We start from the raw sequence: 16,639 nt of genomic DNA, 5'->3' as shown, positions 1-16,639 counted from the left end.
AAAGGGCAAGCAAGGCAGGGACTCGATACCGCTCACACACGTGGGACCCGACTCTGCCCTGGGTGAGAGGACGCAATGGAGGGTCGTACTTAAAGGTTGTGAGGCGCCCACGTTTTATTGTGTGGGAAAAGTCATTTGGGGGGGGCAGGTAGGAGATGTTATCCCAAGCCACGCCTTTCTGGGGGAGAGGGTGGTTCCCCAGGAGGGCGTAGCTACATCAAATGCGGGGCAGGCAGTGCGGCCCTCCGGCGGGGGCGTGGCTGGATGTCAGGGGGCGGGACTCGCCCTCGGAATGGGTGGAGTTCCTGCGCTGGAGTGCAACTTCGGGGCGTGGCCTGAGACGGCTAGACACCCAGGGGCGGGCCCTAGCTAGGCTGGGGGTGGGGGGGCACACCAACCGGTTGCACAGCTGACAGCTTACGGACACCGAGGGGATGGTGTCGCACTGTAGGGGCGGGGGTAGGATGAGGATTCAGTGGGCGGGAACAGAGCCGCGAAGGGTAGACCGTAGCTCGAGGGGTGGGGCACGTTCTTCGGGAGTGGGGCCTCGCAGGGAGGTCTAATCACGTGGCCACGATGAAGGGGATCGGCCGGTATCTGACTGCGGTCACTGCCCTGAGAAGCTCGTGTGCGACTGTTTCGAGAGGCTTGAGGGGTTGAGCGCACTGGGCAGGTCCACGGTGTGCTCCTGGTCCGCGTCGGACTGCTGTTGGGAGATGCGTCTCGGGGTGTTCTGCTGCAAGGCCCACCGACGGTTGCTCACCCGCCGCGCCTTAAGGGACGTCCCTTTGCGCCATATGCCCAGGTGGTTTAAGTAGCTCAGAGCTCCTGCCGGTCGGGGGCGGAGGTGGCTAGTGGGCCGTTGAACTCCGAGCCACGCCCTAGGCCCCGCCCCATCCCTCGAGGCCGACTCCCCTCGGGTCCGCCCCTATGCGGCCCCGGGCCCTGCCTCGTGTTCTCGCCTGGGCTCCGCCCCCTGCCCTACCGAGGCACCACCCCTTCCCCCCAGCCCCGCCCTCACCGGTCCACAACATCAAGGCGCCCGCCGCCCAGCACAGGTAGGTGGTCACCAGGTAGGATACCTGTGGCCTCGGCTGCAGCGTCTCGCAGTTGACCACAAAGAGTGTCAGACTGAGAACAATCAGGAACCCTGCAGTGGGGTGGGGCCAGAGATGGACACAAGGCTGGACCGGGACCCCAGGACCCCCCAGAAAGAGAAGAGACAGACAGCCTCTCCTCTCCCACTCTTCGTGACAAGCCACTGCGCGCACGTTACACACACACGTATACATACGCACACACTCCGTGACAGACACAAAGATACCCGGACAGAAGTGGAAAGAGAGAGGGGAAGCAGGAAGGAGAGAGAGATACCCCTATACTCACCCCGACTGCGAAAGATAAAGTAGAATTGAGATGCACACAGAAAGAGCGGGGCAGAGACCCCAAATGACATTCGAAGACAGACACCCAGCAGATAGCAGAACAGAGCTTTTGAGATACACCTCCCCAAAGCCAAAAAGAGAGACATGGGGAGAGATACTGGGTGGTGGGAAAGGCACCCCCTCCCCCAAGCCGACAATTACCAATGCTGAAGCTGAGAGAACTGAAGACAAGGTCGATCTTAGTAAGGCGTCGGAAGACTGGCTGGAAGGAGAGGCACATGGTGGGGAGGAGGGTGAGACACAGGATCAGGGCCAGCATCATGAAGCCCATGCTCATATGGATGAGAACTAGGGGGAGAAGAGGAAATGTCCAGAGTCATCCCCAGATACTCTCCAAGGTCACCCTCCTACCTCATCCCACTGACATCCCCATGAGCAGACCAATGGACACTCCCAAAGTTTGGCAACAGACATCTTCAACTTCACCCCCACTTCCATCACCTAAGTCCCTTCCTAGAAACCCCAAAATGACTCTCTCACAAAGTCACCCCAGGCACCTGTAAAGTCAAAATCATCCCCAATTACACCCTCAAAGTTGTCCCAAATCACCCCCACCTACCCCAAAGTCAAGCCCAGAACCCTCATAATCAACTTCATCCATACTTCCAAGGTGACCCCACAGATGACCCCAAGTCACGCCCACTCACATCCTCAAAGTCACCCCATAGAATCATCTCAATCATTTCTAGAGTCATCCCCACAGACACCTCCAAAGTCATCCCATACTCCCAAAAGGCATCCCACAACAACTCGCATTAATACCCTCAGTATCACATCTAGACACCCCCATAGCACCCTCAAAAATCATCTGAGACACTTTAGTCACCCCTAGTCTCCAAAGTCACCCTACTGCTAAAGTCTCTCCCATTCACATTCCAAGGTCCCCTAACGATCCCATTCACATCCCAGAATCCCCCACAGACCTTCTCCAAATCACCCACCTTGACCCCCAGAGTATACACAGATATGTATACACAAGAAAAACTTCCAAATACCCTAAAAACCACAGAGTCACACTCAGTTTAAGTTGCTATTTATCCAATATACATTTCAGAACAAGAATTTTGGCCCCTTCTGAGAATTACATCTCCTTTTAGCCCTTCCCTACTTTGCCTACTTTTGAACAGTGCAAAACTGCTTCAGCCAAATAAGCTAAGACTCCAACTGCTTTGTTTCTGGCACACTGCACGTTTCTTTTTTTTTTTTATTTTTTATTAAAAGATTTTATTTATTTATTCGACAGAGATAGAGACAGCCAGCGAGAGAGGGAACACAAGCAGGGGGAGTGGGAGAGGAAGAAGCAGGCTCATAGCAGAGGAGCCTGATGTGGGGCTCGATCCCATAACGCTGGGATCACGCCCTGAGCCGAAGGCAGACACTTAACCGCTGTGCCACCCAGGCGCCCCACACTGCACGTTTCTAACACATAACCAGAAACCTAACCAGAAAGTAAAAGCTTGGTCATATATACAGAACAGCGAGTCCTCTGGGGGTCAATCACAAAATCCTGGTTGAGGACTGCTCATGACATTCCTTGCCTTCTGGGGCCACAAAAATAGTCATATGACTCTGGCTGAGCCAATCACAGTGCCCCATACCACAGGCCATGGTGATTGGCCCAAAGATGGGCACATGACCAAAGCCAACCAATCAAGCTCTGCTCTGGGACTTTTTTTAAAGATCTTATTTATTTATTTGAAATAGAGAGAGAAAGGGCACAAGCAAGGGGAGGTTCAGGCAGAGGGAGAAGCAGGCTCCCCGCCAAGCAAGGAGCCTGATGCAGGATTCGATCCCAGGACCCTGGGATTATGACCTGAGCCAAAAGGAGACACTTAGCCAACTGAGCCACCCAGATGTCCCCTGGGACTTTTTCTTTTCTTTTTTTTTTTTTAAGATTTTATTTATTTGACAGAGAGAGCGGCAGTGAGAGAGGGAACACAAGCAGGGGGAGCGGGAGAGGAAGAAGCAGGCTCGTAGCGGAGGAGCCCGATGCGGGTCTTGATCCCAGGACCCTGGGATCATGCCCTGAGCCAAAGGCAGACGCTTAATGACTGAGCCACCCAGGCGCCCCCCCCCCCCCGGACTTTTTCTCACTGAAGCTCTCAAGAGCCCTCTTTCCTCTAGTCAAGAGGAGGAGTCTGGGGCTGCCTGAGCCTTGGACCCAGTCTCATGGGAACAGGAGATCTGATTGAGTAAAACTAAGGAAGGAAAGCAGACGAGAGGATGGGAGAAAGAGAGTTGGGATGACATTCACATCCCTGGCTCTTGTCATCCAAGAGACTGGAGCACCTTGTAGTTTGGTCGGAAGTAGACATTTGTGGCATAAGCCTCAAGGTCCATTCCCCACTCTCGGCCCCAGTTATAAGCTAATCAATGCATTGCATTGCTCTGGATGCTATATTTGATTTGGGGGTGCTCGTGTGACCCAGCCACACAAGACTTTTGCAGGAACCTTTTTGTGTTCTTTTACTTGCCAGACTGGAGGCCATATTGTTAGTATTTCTGCCACTTGTGTGTCTGTCTGCTCTCAGATCCATTTGCCACCCTTCCCTGTTCTGTATTGCAAGGACTACATTTCTGAGCCTCCTGTGCTCAGTGGCTTATCATTATGTTTGGCTAATGGGCAGCACGAGCAGAAGACTGGCTCTGGAAGGAGAGGACAAGCCAGTGTATTTATTTTCCTCTCCCCAAACCCCACCTCAGCTGATGTCTTTAGCAATAGATTCTGGTCATCTCTAAGCAAATCTCACCATGAGTCTATGCCTTCCAGATGGCTACAGCTTCCAGGCCCTGGTAAACCACCTCCCTTTCTTCTGTCCCTATATTTACCACCTCTGAGGCATCTAGAATGATTTATTTTCCTAACTAGATCCTGACTTACCACTATGTGGGGCCTTGAGGATGAAGCCAATTCAAGGAGCCAAGAAACAGACAGATAGTCATGTCTGCTGCTATCACTTGGACTCTTGAATTCAGCGATGCCCGAAAGCATTCCTACTCCCACCCTTTTTCATTTAGATGAGACCATAAATTCTTTCACTCAAGCTATTTCAAGTTAGAGTTTCTGTTACTTATGATCCCAAAGGCTCCTGACTAATTCAAATCCTTTCCATAAGTTGGCAAGGAGCACAGGATTCACTGCTGCCTGCATACCACACACTAAAATCTCGTACACACACGCACACACACACACATGCACACACACACACACACAAAACTAGAATTGAATTGTCACCAAAAATCTAGAGGGTAAGGAACTCCCCAAAGCTGAGAAGCAATTGGTAAAGTCTCAGAGGCAAAGCTGGGGAAATCAGAACATAAAAATTCGAAGTTTCTACACCTTAAAAAAGCCCTCAAAAGCTATATGCCAACCGTAAAGCATTGTACAATCTTAGCATTCAATCAATGATGATTTACTTTCTAAAAGAGAGCTGTAATACTGCCGTGTGTGTGTGTGTGTGTGTGTGTGTGTAAGATTTTATTTATTTATTTGACAGAGAGAGACAGCCAGCGAGAGAGGGAACACAAGCAGGGGGAGCGGGAGAGGAAGAAGCAGGCTCCCAGCGGAGGAGCCTAATGTGGGGCTCGATCCCGGGACTCCGGGATCACGCCCTGAGCCAAAGGCAGACGTTTAACGACTGAGCCACCCAGGCGCCCCTGCCTTGTGTGTTTTTTAAGTGACCAACATACACAGTATAGAGGCATACCTATACGTGTGGGTGTGGGTGTGTGTAGATGTCTGTATAAACACAGCTATTTTCTCATATGTGCAGAAAATAAGACTAGAAGAACACGCAGGAGCTTCAAAATGGCTTAGCAGCACTGGTTACCCCCAGGAAAGGGAATGAGTGGGATAGGGGACGGTAAGGTGAGGGAGACTCTTGCACTTGTTAAAATGTTGAACCGTATAAATACATTGCCTGTTCAAATAAAAGTAACTTAAATTTTAAAATAAAGAAAAATTTTAAAATCACACAAAGTTAACGTGTTAGAGCAAAAGGGGAATGAAATGAACGTTCAACACTCGTTTTTCCTTCCCAGGAAGGAAACCAGCGTCCCGTAGAGCTTTAAGACCTCAGCACGTGACCAGCTCCACGACTAAAGAGCTGCACTAGACCTGGAACCAGCAGCTGAAAGGAGGCATGGACTCTATTCTGGTAGGTGTGGCCATAGCTACGTCCGGGGTCCCAGGGCAGCAGAGAAAGAGGTTCCCCAGTGGAGTCCAGGCCTGGAGAGACTGGGGTGCACAGGGCATCCTGTGCCCCACCAGCCAGTCCTCCAGAGGCTCTCTGGGCATGGTCCTGAGCACTTGGCTCCTGGGGCCCGATCCTCTGGCCTTGCAGGGGTTCTGCCAATGCCCCAACATCCTGTAGAAATCTATTTTCTGCTTAAACTAGCTTTAATTGGTTTCTGTCACTTGTCATGAGAACCCTGACTTCTCTAGGGAGCATATATCAAAGTCTTACAAAGTCTCCTCAGTTCTCCTGAAGCATTGCTGTTCTGCTCTTGGGAATACCCCCAGGGCAATTATACTCCAATACGGCATCATAAATATGGGAGAAAGTTGTGAACTGTTGTTTTTCTTCACCCCGCATCCATTCCCATTCTTCTGGCAGCAGCAACTTGACTTTGTTCAGAGGAACTCTGCCCACTTTCTGTCCTTGTGCTTCTCATAGAAATGACCCCTCCACTGACTTGTAAGAAAAGAGTGTGATCCAGACCCAGCCAATCACAGCATGACATCTTCCTGACCACAGCAACTGGTGCAGGGAGGAGGGAGAAATCCCAGGGAAGTAAATCTGATCCCATCAGAGCTAATCCTGAGAGCTTTGCTTGAGGGCTGCGGAAGGCAACTTATTCTCTTTTCCCCATGGTTGTTCATAGAAAGGACAGAATCTGGGTGCTGCTGGTGGGCCCCACTGCCACGCAAAGCTTGCCTGAGGGCCCAACACAGAGGAAGCCTTGACAGGCAGGTGGCAAGAGACAGATTCCCTAATGACACCCTTTAAGCGCCTGGATCCAGCAGTACCTGAACCCGGAATAGATCTATGTCTCTGTACTCCTCCATAACTTGAAATCATGTTTGTCTTACTTACACCAGCTTGAGTTTGGGAGGTATGCAAGAAAGAGATATCCAAGATAAATAAATAAGATTAATACCACACAGCGTTCCGGAAGTTTCATGAACTTATTTGAGATCTGAAATGAAGGTAGGTGCATTGGCTGAAGAAAAGAACCTTTAATAATAATAATAATAATAATAATAATAATAATAATAATAATAATAATAATAGCAGCAGCAGCTAACCCTGGGGTGGCGTGTAATATGTGCCAGGCACCATTTTAATTCCTCTACATGTTTTAACTTGCTAATTCTTCAAACAATGCATGAGTAGGGACTCCTACCACTACCATTTTAGAAATGAGGAAACTGAGACAGAGAGGTCAAAGAAGGTGCCCAAGATCACCCAGCCAACAAGCGGTTGAGCCAGGATCCAAACCCAGGCACTCTGGCTCCAGGTTCTGGGCTGCCTCCTGTCGGCAGTGCTCAAAAGCACTGGAAACACACAAAGACCTACAAGGAAGCAAAACGCTTCTGAGACGACTGGAAATCATCTTTTTAAAAATCATCTTTAAAAAAAAAACACGCTATTTTTAAAAATGAGGGTGAGGGCCGTCAGTTGAACATCTGACTCTTGGTTTCAGCTCAGGTCAGGATCTCCGGGTCCTGAGATCAAGCCCCATCTCAGGCTCAGCTCAGAGTCTGCTTGGGACTCTCTCTCTCTCTCCCTCTGCCCCTCCCCCCTGCACTCTCTGTCTCTCTCAAATCAATAAATAAGTCTTTTTTTAAAAAGTGAGGGAGAGAATGACGGCGTCTTCACCCCTCTAATCACGAGGCAGATTGATTTTTGGTCAATTGGAATGCTCTTCCCGGGCACTAGGACAGTCCTGTTTCCCTGTTTCTTCAAAAGCCATATATAACTCCAGCAGACTCCGTCACAAGGCCTTCAGAGAATCTCCAGAGACCCTCCCCAGAATTCCAAACATTTCCCCCAAGAACATCCAAAGAGATTCGCCCAGAGAGTCCCACCCCTGATAACCTCCGGAGACACGCCTTCCTTCGAGTACCCCATAGCCTGTCCAGGCTCCTACTGACCGGGGACTTGGCCCAAGTTGGCACACTTGTGCTTCCTGCAGTCTGTCCAGATGCCCAGGAAGCCAGTATAAGAGCCCTGCAAGTAGGCCAGACGTCCGTCCACCACGCTGAGCACCATCAGGGTTGCGAGGACGCTGAAGATGAGACACCAGCCCCGCAGGATGAACTTGCGGTCCTCGACCCAGGAAGAGACCACGTCGGCTGGTAAAGAAGAGAGTTCTGGGGGCCGGGATCCACCTGCAACCCACTGCCGCGTGCGAGTCTCCGTTTCCGACCACAGCCACATCTCCATCCCCACCCAGACCTTGTCTTTTACCCCATTCTTTTTTTTTTTTTAAATAAAGATTTTATTTATTTGACAGAGCTAGAGACAGCCAGCAAGAGAGGGAACACAAGCAGGGGGAGTGGGAGAAGAAGAAGCAGGCTCCCAGCGGACGAGCCTGATGTGGGGCTCGATCCCAGAATGCCTGGATCACTCCCTGAGCCGAAGGCGGACGCTTCACGACTGCGCCACGGAGGCGCCCCCTTTTACCCCATTCTCAATCCCCTTCCTCCCACAGCCATCTCCCCACCCCCACCCAATCCCCAGTGCCCACCTCAGCCCCATCTCTGATTCCAAACGCATCCTCATTCTCGTCTCTAACCCTAATGCCCAACTCGGCCCCCATCCACAACCCCACTCGAAGCCCGACCCTACTTGTTTTGTCTCCAACCCCATCCTCCAGTTCCTGTTCCCCAAACCCCATGCTCCATCTCTGCTCTCAACCTCACCCGCTTACCTAGACCCGTCACAAATCCCAATGCAGGACACACACAGCTACAACACAGGTCCCAAAGCGTGTTCACGGGGCCGAGACTCACAGTGTCGCCTATACCTATACTTGCCAAGCCCCTGTGACCCTGCCGACCTTCCCAACTGGCAGGGACTCCCGTCCCCCCTCCCTTGCTCACTTACCTCCAGCCACACAGACTTCACAGGGTCCCTCTCTCACTGAGAGCTTTCCTACCTGGGCATTTCCACACACAGTTCAGGCTGCTCCCTCCGCCTGGAGCATTCTTCTCGCACCCGTGCCCAGAACGCCCTAACCGCCCTCCCAGGCCATTCCTCCCACATCTCCTTTCCGAGCCTCCCAGCCCAGCCCACCCTCAATTCTTGGGCAAGGTCACCACCAAATGCTCCCACAGTGCAACATGCAACTTTTCTTCACTGGTATCCCCCGGACTTGTGCTGCCCCTTTTTTCACTACTTTCTTCCCTATCGGTCTATTGGTCTTCCCCCACAGACCTCCTCGAGGGTAGGCAACGCATCTCTTCGGTTTCCCACTGCACCCTCATCGGCTGGTATCGAGCTTTTGCTAGTTGTTCAATGAAAAAGGTAATGATTGCATGCAAGAATAAATGAACTGGCGGGGGCTTCCATGGTATCTAGGTAGAGTAATTCCTTCCCGTCCTTCCGTGACACCTCTCGATGTGGATTTCGGGGACAGTTGGGTATATGGGTCTCGGACTTGGGAAAGAGCTTGGCGGATGGAGAAAGTAACTTGGAGAGTCAAAAATCAACCTCTGCCACGTGTAAAAAATTCGACAGCTGTTGATTACAATGGGTTCTGGGTGCTTTTACATGTTATTAACCCACTTCATCCTTCAGACAACCCTCTACAGTCTCCTTATCTCCTTGGACAAATGAGGACGCTAAGACACAGAGGAGTCGGCTATTCCTGTAATTAAAGACATGAAAGTTTGTGCATTTTTCTTTTTTCTTTCTTTTTTGTCCCCAAACGGCTACCATAAAAGCCAAAAGGAAGGATGGGGGAAACGGAAGTTTAAATATCTCCCCTCCTGGGGCACCTGGGTGGCTCAGCCGTTAAGCGTCTGCCTTGGCTCAGGGCGTGATCCTGGGGTCCTAGGATCGAGCCCCGCATCGGGCTCCTCCGCTGGGAGCCTGCTTCTTCCTCTCCCACTCCCCCTGCTTGTGTTCCCTCTCTCGCTGCCTGTCTCTCTCTGTCAAATGAATAAATAAAATCTTAAAAAAAAAAAAAAGAAAGAAAGAAATATCTCCCCTCCTGACTGGAAAGGCTGCATGTACACGGAATATCTGCATTCCCACTGACCTCTTTTGAGTCCTTCTCAAGCTGTGGCTGTTCTGTCTCCCCTCCCAAGCCCGGACTGCAGGTCTCTGAGGACAGGGAATGGGTCCAACCTTCTCTTGGTCCCCGAGGCCTCAGAAAAAGGTGAAGAAAGACAGAGACAGAGGAGAAAGAGAGCAAGGAGAGACACTGACCTTAAAAAGGGACTACGAGGAGGAAATTGATTCAGGGAAGGCCCTGGGAATGGGGTGGGGGGTTAGGGGCAGATAGGAGGAGGGACTTACAAATTCAGATCTCAAGCCCTGCAGAAACTGTAAGAACTGACCTCAGAGACGCCGGTACCCCAGCGCTGGCGTAGCCCTGCTCAGCCCTGACCCTACTCTGGCCCCTGTCTGATTCTGCTCTGTCTGGTCACTCCCTCCCCACTGCCACCCCACCCCTGCCCAGTCCTGACATCTCTCAGACCCAGCCATGACCTCTTCTTGATCCGATCCTGACCCTGCCCATACCCGACATGGAACCCACCCTGACCCAGCCCCAGCCCCCATGTCACTCACACAGGGCAGAGTATGAATCCATGGCCAACGTCCTAACGTCCTGGAACCTCTCCAACTGTCATGGAACCTCTCCCTGCCCCCAGCTGCAGGCCAGACTGAAGCCCTGAGGCCAGCCCCTGGACAGCAGAAGAGACCAGAGAACACAGCAGAAGGGTCAGAGAGATCTAAACCACAAAGGACAGAGCCTGAACCTGGGAAAGAGACCAAGAGACTCCTAGGGGGCCATGAAGGTGCCTGGAAGGAGGGGCTAAAGCAGTTGGCAGGCTGTTTAGTTCATTTGGGGACTGACCTTGCCCTGCATTTCCACATGTTCCAGAAGCCCCAACCTCACCACAAGAGCACCCAGCCAGATGTCCTTCCAGCGGCTCCCAGTAATCCCCGAAAGGAGACCCAAGGCTCTCTGCCCGTTCTCCACAATCGCCGGGTGAGCATCCAAGAACCCCTACTAGCCAATAGTCGCTGGGCCGGTATCCAAAACACACCATCCATTATCAGCAGTCGCCGTGTCAGCACGGAGGACACGGCAGCCACTATTAGCGGTCACCGGGTCAGTATCCAAGACGCACCGTCAGTTACCTTCAGTCGCCGTTTCAACACCCGAGACGTTCCACCCATTTTCGAAATTCGCTACTTCAGCGTTCAAAATTCTCCATTAACCACTCGCAACTCCCTGAGCAACAGAGAGTCAGTTATGTACAGCAGCAGTCAAGCCAGTAGCAAAAACCTCCGGCCAACGACCTGGAGGCCCCGCTCAAGTATTCAAGGCCTCACATCGCCAATCCGGGCCAAAGTCGATGTCCCCCCTTCAATTACTCACAGCCCCACGGTCAGTATCAAAAGCAACGATTCAATCATCTGGACCTCTCAGGAGAGTTTCAGAGACTCCGCAGACAGCGCCCAAATCAACCAAAGTACCCTAGACGACGATATCCAGAGCATACAGTCAAGCAGATCCACTGTGATCGATTCTGGCGGGTGAGAGGCAGGGGTCCAGGCAGTGGGCCGGGTTCTAGGCTAGAATTCGGGGGGCGGGGGCAGTACTCAAAGGTCAGGGACCAGAACTAAAACCAGTATACTGGAGGCTGGAGGCTGGACCCAGGTGTGGCAGGAAGCTGAATCTGAAGGTTGGCTCTGGGTCGGGGGGGGGGGGGGGGGGGAGGGGGGGCGGAGACTTGGCATAAAGGCTGGACCTGCGATTGATTCACCCTAGGAAGGGAATGTGGGGGTGGCAGGGTCTGGAAGCTAGATCTGGAGGCAAGGGAGCCTAGAGGCTGAACATGGGTGAGCAGGTTGTAGAGGCGGGACCTGGGGGATACAGGGCAGGGAGGATAGACACAGAGAAAAGAAAGTCTGAAGTCTCGACGGGATGGGACGGGGTCTGGCGGCTGGACCTGGGGTGGCTGGGCTGGGTGGCTGGATCAGATTTGACCCCGGGGGTGGGCACTCTGCCACAGGTTTCATAACAGGGGCAGACTCAGCCATTCACAGCTGCCCATGGGCTGGCGGCTGCTGCACCGAGCCAAGAAGATCAGCCGCCAGGTGAGCCTGGCACTGAGCCTGCTCAGCATGGCGATCATCGGTCTCATCTCTCTGGGCCAGCCCTGGGTCCACTTCCAGGTGCCACTCAGACCTCCTGGGCACCCTGATGGCTCCTTGACCATGCCCATCAACACCATCCTCTTTGTGCGGTGCCCTGACATCTCCTGCCTACATGAGTACGACCAGAATGCTTGTAAGGCCTGCTTACCATTCCTGGGACTCGACTCTCCTCTTTGTCCCAGGGACCCTTCTCTGCCTTCCCTGGGATGGTCCTCACTGCCTCACGACCGTCCTCATTGCCTAGGTTCATCTCGCCTCCATGGCGCCCTACCTCACAGTCCTCATAACCCTAGGATCTTACACAGTATCCTGAGGCTTTTTCATCCCCGGGAATCTGCCCTCATCACACAGAGCTGGTTCCTCAACGCTCACCCCACCTCTCCCTGCCCAAGAACCTTTCTCATTGACCCAAAGGTGTGTCCTCAATGCTAAAGGCATCTGCCTTCATATCCCTTCTCTAGAGCCCGATTTCAATTTTCTTCAAATGAGGCTGAAGAATCTTTTTTCTTTTTTTAGATTTTATTTATTTATTTGACAGAGAGAGAGACAGCCAGCGAGAGAGGGAACACAAGCAGGGGGAGTGGGAGAGGAAGAAGCAGGCTCATAGCGGAGGAGCCTGATGCGGGGCTCGATCCTATAACGCCCGGATCACGCCCTGAGCCGAAGGCAGACGCTTAACCGCTGTGCCACCCAGGCGCCCCGAGGCTGAAGAATCTGCAAGGGAGAGGGTTCTTGAATAATCCCAACCTCAGCGGAGACCGGCTCCCTCATGCTCAGGGCCCGAGTGCCTCTCAAGTGTTCCTGGTTTCTTCCTTCCCCAGATTTGTTGGACTTGGCCTGGGCCTTTCTCCTCCTCGCCAGCATCGCCAGCTTCTGCCTCTGCATTTTACTTACAAACATCATCTTCTCCGCCAGCTCCAACTCGCCCATGCTGGACTTCTCCAGTGTCGTCATCAGCGCCCTGGCAGGCACGGCACTGAGATTTTGCCCCCAGGAATCAAGGCGAGAAGTACCTTGCCTGGTGTCCATCACGATAGCCAGTCCCCTCCCCCACCACATTCCAATCTTACACCTATCCTCACTTTCATCACCAATCCCAATCCTATGTCCCTCCAAGTCTCCAAACCGTCCCCATAAAAAATATGAGCTTCCAACACAAGCCCATCTCTAGCCCCGATACCAGCCTCCGTTTTGCCTCCCATCTCTAGCACCAGCAAATCTCAAACTCACCCGTCTCCCCTTTGGGGATGTCCATCCCCATCCCAAACTGCATTCCAATTCTATCTACATTTCAATCTCCAAACCATCCCCATTACTATCCCCAACCCCTTTCCAAATCTCAACACCCAGCTCAACCCCGTAGGTAACAATTCTCAACATTCGTTCCAAACTCAACCCAACCCCATCACCTGTGAACCTCACTTTCAAACTCAACCACAACCCATCCCCAACCCCATCCTCCCTCCTTATCACTCAAACTTCAACCTCTATCCAATACCCATTTCCAGTTCCAACCCCATCCCAAATCCTGTCTCCCCACCACCACCTGCTCTGCGTTCAAGCTACTTTTTTTTTTTAAAGATTTTATATATTTATTTGACAGAGATAGAGACAGCCAGTGAGAGAGGGAACATAAGCAGGGGGAGTGGGAGAGGAAGAAGCAGGCTCCCAGCGGAGGAGCCTGATGTGGGGCTCGATCCCATAACGCCGGGATCACGCCCTGAGCCGAAGGCAGACGCTTAACCGCTGTGCCACCCAGGTGCCCCGCGTTCAAGCTACTTAATCTTTCTGAGCCACAGTTTCCCCATCTGTAGGATGGGGATAAAATTTCCTTCCACGTGGAGGTGTGGTGAGGATTGAATTAGAACATGTTGGTACTTCATGGTACCTATTTAACTTTGCCCAAGTCCTTACCATGAGAATCCTCCCACCTGACCCAAATAACTCAAAATTGATACTCCGATTAGAACAGTCTAGTTTAAAAGAAAAAAGGAGGTGGAGGAGGAGGAGAAGGGTCTAGTTTCCATTTGCATGACAAATACACTTTTTAGGAAAGGAGGTGGGGCAGCACTTTAATTTGGAAATGAAGGCTATCAAGTGCCTGGCATTTGTAGTAATTGACCACAACTTTTATTGTATTAGGAAAACACTCTCGGAGAAGGTTAGTAAAGCCAAGAATAGGCAACACTCAACTTCCTTGTGTGCGAAGAGTGTTATCCGATGTGCCGGTACAAAGGGTAGAAAACACCTCCGTTTTATGTCATCTGATATAAGACTTTTTTTTTTCTACAAAAAAAAAAATTGCCCATTCCTTTTAGTTAAATGGAAAACACTTCCTATGTTATTTTTTAATAACATAAAGAAAAAAAATTACCCAGGACTTTACTACCCAGAATTTTAAAAGTTGAAATATTCAGAATGAGTGGGCTTCTTGTCCCCTTCTTCAGAAGCCCAACATCGAAGACCCGATACAATGATAATAATCGAGCTCAATTCTGGGCTCCCTGTGTGTCAGGAAATGGGCCAATCTCAACAACTCCTCATGACAGCCCAAGGAGATGAGTCCTGTGATTACCACCACTGTATAGAGGAGGGAAATGAGGCTCAGAGGGATGGCGTGGTTGCCCTAAGGTGGGAGGGAGAGGCAGGACAAGAGCTCTGGTCCACTGGCCCCAAAGCCTATGGTTTAAGACGCCACCACGGGCTGGTTCAAGACTAAGACTTGCACTTCCGGTGTGCTCTACCGTGACTTTGTCAGGAGCCCGTTTTCCCGCCGGTGCATAGAGGTACAGGGAGGCGACAGAAAGTGGGAGAACAGGGGCGTCTGGGTGGCACGGTCGTTTAGCGTCTGCCTTCGGCTCAGGGCGTGATCCCGGCGTTCCAGGATCGAGCCCCACATCGGGCTCCTCCACTGGGAGCCTGCTTCTTCCTCTCCCACTCCCCCTGCTTGTGTTCCCTCTCTCGCTGGCTGTCTCTGTCTAATAAATAAATAAATAAATCTTTAAAAAAAAAAAAAGAAAGTGGGAGAACACTGAGCAAGAGCTAGGCAGCCACACGACTATGGGCAGGGGTCTGCACACACCCGATGCCCGGCTTCCTCACACCTGTACTCATGCAGGGACCAGCATCATCCTGGGTGTCCTGTTCTACCTGATGCAGGCCCGTGAGTACTTGCAGGAAGGCATGACCTACCAGCTGGGGTGCAGCTTCTATCTGGCATGGATCGGCGTCTTTCTCTTCCTGATGACTGGTCTGGGCTCCGGTGGGGTTGGGTTTGGGCATGGGTTGTCAGGGAGACAGACAGGGACTGAGTGGGATAGAGTTTGGGATGGGGATGGGTTGTGGACAGGGCCAGATAAGATGGGATTGAGATGGGAGACAGGACTGGGGAGATGAGCGTGGGGAGGGGTGGGCATAGGGATGGACGTGGGGATGGGACTGGGTGTGGGTCTGGAAATGGATTGGCAACAGGGTAGGGGTGTGATTGGGCTTGCAGAGGGAATCGGGATCAGGGGTGGGCTGTGAACTGTGCTTCTCACCCCCTCTGCTCTCTTCCTTCTCCAGGTTTCTTTTCCTATCTGAACTACATGAATTTCTGGTCCATCCTGGCGCTCCAGGCCATCTGGACTTAGGATACAGGAATGACTCCACCTCTCCAGGCCTGTTCCCACGGCTCCCTGCCAAGTACCTGACAACCCTGCTCTCTAGTCCGCCACCCCTGCTGAGAGTCTTGCCCTTTTCAGTCCCCTCTGAATCCCCCCCACTCAGATTAATAATTAGTATATTTAAATAATCTGTATTTTTTGCCCAGAATATTCTCTTAGCTCAGTACATGGTAAGCATTCTATGGAAATGCCATCTCTCCGCGAGCCCATCCCTTGGGCCCTCCGGGGTAGAGGCATAGGTAAGGGAAGGAACTCAGGAGAAAGAGATGCAAGGCGCAAGGTCAACAAAGAGACTGAGCCAATGGTTCCTGGTGCCAATCAATAATTGTTGAATAGCTGAGTCTCTCCAGGCCCTCAAGGCCTTATCTTTTACTTTCATGACCCCCAATAATCAGCCCCGTCTGAGGCACATTCTCCCTGCACCCACACTTCACCTCCTGCCTTTACCAGCAGCCTTTGTCACCACCTCCTCTTCTCCCCTAACCACCCCCTGACACAGGGCTGTTCTTTTTAAAAATTATCTATTTATCTATCTACCTATCTTTGAGGCTGTCCCATGTAGCATATTTTTTTTAAGATTTTATTTATTTATTTATTCGACAGAGATAGAGACAGCCAGCAAGAGAGGGAACACAAGCAGGGGGAGTGGGAGAGGAAGAAGCAGGCTCATAGAGGAGGAGCCTGATGTGGGGCTCAATCCCGTAACGCCGGACCACGCCCTGAGCCGAAGGCAGATGCTTAACCGCTGTGCCACCCAGGCGCCCCCTCCCATGTAGCATATTTTTGCTATCCAAGTCATTTGCTGAGCAGGGCAGGGTTGAAACTCAAGTACAAATTTTATCTCATTGCCTGGGTCCCCCTACAGGGCCTCGACGTGGGGGTCCCCTCTACCTCCCTCTCACACAGTGGCTAAGCTGGAAGGGTTGAGTCTAGGCTCTGCCACTTACTAGCTCTGTGACCCGCGTCCAGGTGTTGAACCCTGCGGGTCTGTTTTCTCATCTGTAAAATGGGGGTAATGATAGTAGTTCAACCTAGATGGAGTTTAACGTAACACCTAGTCCATAGTTTGTGCTCTTTAAGGGTTGCTAAAATAATCCTGCCGCTTCTCTCCCACAAAGGGCTCTCAGAT

The 16,639-nt window shown here is 51.8% G+C and overlaps 2 protein-coding genes across 2 annotated transcripts; one reads left to right on the top strand and one right to left on the bottom strand.

Moving 5' to 3' along the window:
- Window positions 1-89: 89 nt before the first annotated feature.
- Window positions 90-7,888, bottom strand: LOC123778022 (uncharacterized). The gene is made up of 4 exons (XM_087853391.1): window positions 7,603-7,888; window positions 1,587-1,733; window positions 1,022-1,150; window positions 90-828 (listed from the first exon to the last, which is right to left on the bottom strand). The coding sequence occupies exons 1-4, from the start codon at window positions 7,886-7,888 to the stop codon at window positions 608-610; spliced, it is 783 nt and encodes a 260-aa protein (XP_087709517.1). The 3' UTR covers window positions 90-607.
- Window positions 7,889-10,540: 2,652 nt separating this feature from the next.
- On the top strand, window positions 10,541-15,477 carry LOC148108311 (uncharacterized). The gene is made up of 5 exons (XM_087871215.1): window positions 10,541-11,221; window positions 11,701-11,978; window positions 12,667-12,813; window positions 14,964-15,095; window positions 15,410-15,477. Exons 1-5 carry the CDS (start codon window positions 10,554-10,556, stop codon window positions 15,475-15,477), a joined length of 1,293 nt encoding a protein of 430 aa, XP_087727341.1. The 5' UTR covers window positions 10,541-10,553.
- The last annotated feature ends 1,162 nt before the right edge of the window (window positions 15,478-16,639 follow it).

The sequence above is a fragment of the Ursus americanus genome, chromosome 21 (genome assembly GCF_024610735.1).
Source record: "Ursus americanus isolate L20-20 chromosome 21, mUrsAme1.1.p, whole genome shotgun sequence".
In the NCBI taxonomy this organism is placed as follows: Eukaryota; Metazoa; Chordata; class Mammalia; order Carnivora; family Ursidae; genus Ursus; species Ursus americanus.
The sequence above is the reverse complement of the archived record's forward strand: the minus strand, read 5'-3'. Positions and strand labels throughout refer to the sequence as shown.